Source organism: Suricata suricatta, chromosome 9, assembly GCF_006229205.1.
Source record: "Suricata suricatta isolate VVHF042 chromosome 9, meerkat_22Aug2017_6uvM2_HiC, whole genome shotgun sequence".
Classification (NCBI taxonomy): domain Eukaryota; kingdom Metazoa; phylum Chordata; class Mammalia; order Carnivora; family Herpestidae; genus Suricata; species Suricata suricatta.
In genome coordinates, this window is record NC_043708.1 from 106,340,198 (window position 1) to 106,344,042 (window position 3,845).

At 51.5% G+C, this 3,845-nt stretch overlaps 1 protein-coding gene across 1 annotated transcript; it reads left to right on the top strand.

Annotated features, from left to right (window-relative positions):
- Positions 1–365: 365 nt before the first annotated feature.
- Positions 366–2,949, top strand: RPLP1 (ribosomal protein lateral stalk subunit P1). Its single transcript, XM_029950894.1, has 4 exons — positions 366–577; positions 1,306–1,380; positions 2,266–2,383; positions 2,826–2,949. The coding sequence occupies exons 1-4, from the start codon at positions 506–508 to the stop codon at positions 2,903–2,905; spliced, it is 345 nt and encodes a 114-aa protein (XP_029806754.1). The 5' UTR covers positions 366–505; the 3' UTR covers positions 2,906–2,949.
- Positions 2,950–3,845: the final 896 nt, after the last annotated feature.

Below are 3,845 nucleotides of genomic sequence, written 5' to 3' on the forward strand. Positions count from 1 at the left end.
ACGCTGCGCTGAGCAAGCGAATCCTCCAAGCAGAAATTTAGCTCCAGCGCTCCTAGTGGTCACGCCAGCTGGGGGAGGCTGCCGGCGTCATTAAATGCCTAAATACTGCTACACGGGATACAGTTCGTGGCGGTGACGTCCATTTACCTAGATAACTTTTTCCTAAAAATATTTTTACTGTTCACGAGTCCCGAGCATACACCGCTACAAGCAAAGACCCACCAACTTTTTGAACTCGCAAACTAGCGACCTACGCTTTGTGCGCAGGCGCCTCAGTGGCCATCGCGTGAATTTCTCGCTCCGCCTCTTCCGCCAGGCGCGGGCGCCGATTGGTCCGCGTGACCAGTATAAGGTGCTGCGCGCAGGCGCGGGACCCCCTTTCCTCAGCTGCCGCTAAGGTGCTCGGTTCTTCCGAGGAAGCTAAGGCCGCGTTGGGGTGAGCCCCTCACTTCACCCGGCGACTAGCACCGCGCTCGGCAGCGCCCGGTCAGCACTCGCCCGCACCATGGCTTCCGTCTCGGAGCTCGCCTGTATCTACTCGGCCCTAATCCTGCACGACGATGAGGTGACGGTCACGGTGAGTGCGGGCCGGAGCCGGCGGCGGGGTGGACTTGCGGGCAGCCGATTCCCTTTACATGCTGGGCGTCCCTGGCAAACCCTTCCGGCCGGAGCCTCGGCCATCAGCACCCCGGCGGGGCGGACGCTCGGGGGCGGGCGGGCCTGCATGGCGGGCGGCCGGAGGAGGGGCCTTGGCCACGTGCTGGCCCCCGAGGGACTGGGTTTCACTTGGGCTGCGCGCTCCGGCGTCGGGAAGCTTCCTTGGCTTGGGGGGGATCTTCACCCGCACGTAGGGCATTTTATCCCTGTTTGGCGGGGGTGGCCTTGAATTCGTGTGGTCCTCAGTAGGCCTCGTGGGGCCAGCACCTCGGCTTGCTCCACCCCGCGGCCTGACTCGTAACTTAAAATAGCTGGGTGACTATGGCAAGTCCGGACCTCCGAAATGGCAGCGATGAGCTCGCCGCTTTGCTAGGTGCCTGGCAGGCGGGAGCTGGATGCGTTTCTTTTGCTCCTGATGCGAGTGTAAGAAACGGTGGTTTTAAAAGGCGAAAGATTTATGCGATCTGAAGAGAAACCAAAGTATAAGAAACGGTGGTTTTAAATAAGCGTACATGAAATACGGGTGGACTATTTGAAGCGGTTAAACATGGTTTTGTACGCACGTTTTGAGTGATTACTTTCGATTGCGATATTGTGGAGACATTTGGGAAAGCTGCACTTCTGATGGATTGCTCGTTTACTTTTCAGGAGGATAAAATCAACGCCCTCATTAAAGCAGCAGGTGTAAATGTTGAACCTTTCTGGCCCGGCTTGTTTGCAAAGGTAAGGTGATGGCAGCAAAGTAGTGTGCGGGAGCAGATTTGGGAAGAGAACCTGATGTGTTACTCAGGAATTCCTAGGACACGAGAAAATGCCATGTTTCACTGGACCTTTTTAAAGTGATCACTTCCTAGTTTCAGATCGGGAGACTAATGAAGTTTGACTTGCGTTTTCCTTTTTGATCACAGTCTGGTTTTCTTTCTGTTCTGAAACCATGACCAAAAAATACATCAGGTATATGGAAATAAATATGCATATGAGCCAGATGATTCCTTAAAAGGGCCACCCAGGAGCTCATACCGCTGCCCACGGTGTTCCAAGCAAATCCTTCCAGCATGGAAATTGGGCGTGGTGGCCTTTCATTGACCATTTACTGTTTGTTGGGATATAAAAAGCCTAAGGAAGACTGGCTTCCTACCCCAGGAACCTAATAAATTCCCGTGGGAAAAGTCCCTGGACTTGGCTGTCTGAAAAATTGAATTCACTTTAAGAGGAGACACTGTAAGAGGAGACCAGGAGCTACGGAAAGAGTCCTTGTTTGAGTGTGTGTTTTTTTGCCAACAACTTAAGCCAGCATTTTGGCACCAGTTTTCTCGTGTATTGAAGAAATTGTTATTCTACTTTGCTACTTAAGTGCTGCATTGCGGTGGTAGCATTCGAAGCTTGAGTCGTCGTGTGTGTGTGTGAGAGAGACTAATTTTTCATAGAGCTGCGTGGCCCCAGCTGATGTAAGTCTTAGGGACTCATAGCGGCAGGAAAATGTTACTGGCAGTTCCAGCAAGGACAAGGAAGAGCGGTATAGTGTTGGGAAATGGTTGCTGTACGTTCAAATGGGGTGCCTTTTGTGGGGTAAGTGCTGAAGGGCACCTGTGTGCGCGTGTGTTACAGGCCCTGGCCAACGTCAACATCGGGAGCCTCATCTGCAATGTAGGAGCTGGGGGACCCGCCCCAGCGGCCGGTGCTGCGCCAGCGGGAGGTCCTGCTCCTGCCACCGCTGCTGCCCCAGGTAGAAGACCTTTTTTTATTTTGGAGGGAGGAGTTTGGAGATGAAGAGCTATCTTGCCTATAATACTTTTTATTTATTTTTAAAAAAAAAATTAAGTGTTTATTTTGAGAGAAAGAACATGAGTGGGGCAGGGTAGAGAGGCAGACACAGAATCCAAAGCAGGCTACAAGCTCTGAGCTGTCAGCACAGCCCGACACAGGGCTCGAACTCACAAGCCACGAGATGGTGACCTGAGCTGAAGTCTGACGCTCAACTGACTGAGCCACCCAGATGCCCCGCCTGCAATACTTTTTAATTTGCTGAGTCGATGTGTAGAAATCCTAAAATCAGGGGGACACTTAGAAGGAAGTCTAGGTTCTTTTTGACCATGTAACCTGAGGGCCTTGTGGCTCTTTGGAGTTTAAAATATTGAGGTGTGTGATTGACTGTTTCTGTTTTTTAGCTGAGGAGAAGAAAGTGGAGGCAAAGAAAGAAGAATCTGAGGAGTCTGATGACGACATGGGCTTTGGTCTTTTTGACTAAATCTCTTCTGTAACCTGTTCAATAAAAGGCTGAACTCTTTGTTACCGTTGGTTTTGTCAGGTGTTTGGGGCTGTGCTTGGTCAGGCTGAGCCTCCCGGTGGGACACGTGCTGGGTGTTTCCCCCTGCTGGCATCTTGTGGGGACTTGCTGTAGCAAGAACGCACCCACTATTCTGTCACTGAGAACTGTGTGGGGAGGTGGGAGACGGGACTGGAGCATTTGCCTTGTTGGGGTGCCTTGTGAGTTCATGATGACAGGGTTTGTCCCCTCGATGGAAGAAGAGTCCCTGATGGTGGTGTAATCGAGACCTCTTGGAAATCCCAGATACAGTCCTGGCTGCAAATACTTGCGCTGTGCTGAGCCAGAATGCTGTTGCAGCCTTGGGTTTAGTTCAGTACTGGAGGAGTGGGGATAATTAAGTTTGCGTCCCCATTCACACAGGCTAAAGCCAAAATTCAAGCCAGTATTTGACCTAACAAGGGTTTTGGGGACACCCCCAACCCCCAGCGTAGCTGAGCAGTGGTGTGGAGACTGGTTCACTTCAAAATGCCAGGGGCCCTAAGACTTGGATTTATAAAACCCGATTGTCTTCAGAGCACCTGTTAGGTGTCAGGCACCCGTAACGTCTCCATTTAATGCCTGATGAGAGGGGGCCTGGGTGGCTCAGTTGGTTAAGTGGCTGACTTTGGCTCAAATCATGATCTGGTTTGTGGGTTCAAGCCCCATGTCTAGGCTCTGCTGACAGCTCAGTGCCTGGAACCTGCTTCAGATTCTGTGTCTCCCTCTCTGCCCCTCCCTCACTCGTGCTCTGTTTCGGTCTCAATAATAAATGAACATGAAAATAAAATACCTGATGAGATTAGGAATTGATGAAAAGTAGGATCTCTATCCCCAACTGTCCTCGCTCCCGTGTATGAGACAGTTTTAGAACCACTTGGGT

Bases quoted from the DNA above. Each gene is read 5' to 3' on its own strand.
- RPLP1 (XM_029950894.1), top strand. From the start codon at position 506: ATGGCTTCCGTCTCGGAGCTCGCCTGTATCTACTCGGCCCTAATCCTG. The intron at 578-1,305 runs GTGAGTGCGGGC...TTTACTTTTCAG, and splicing joins ACGATGAGGTGACGGTCACG to GAGGATAAAATCAACGCCCT. The intron at 2,384-2,825 runs GTAGAAGACCTT...TCTGTTTTTTAG, and splicing joins TGCCACCGCTGCTGCCCCAG to CTGAGGAGAAGAAAGTGGAG.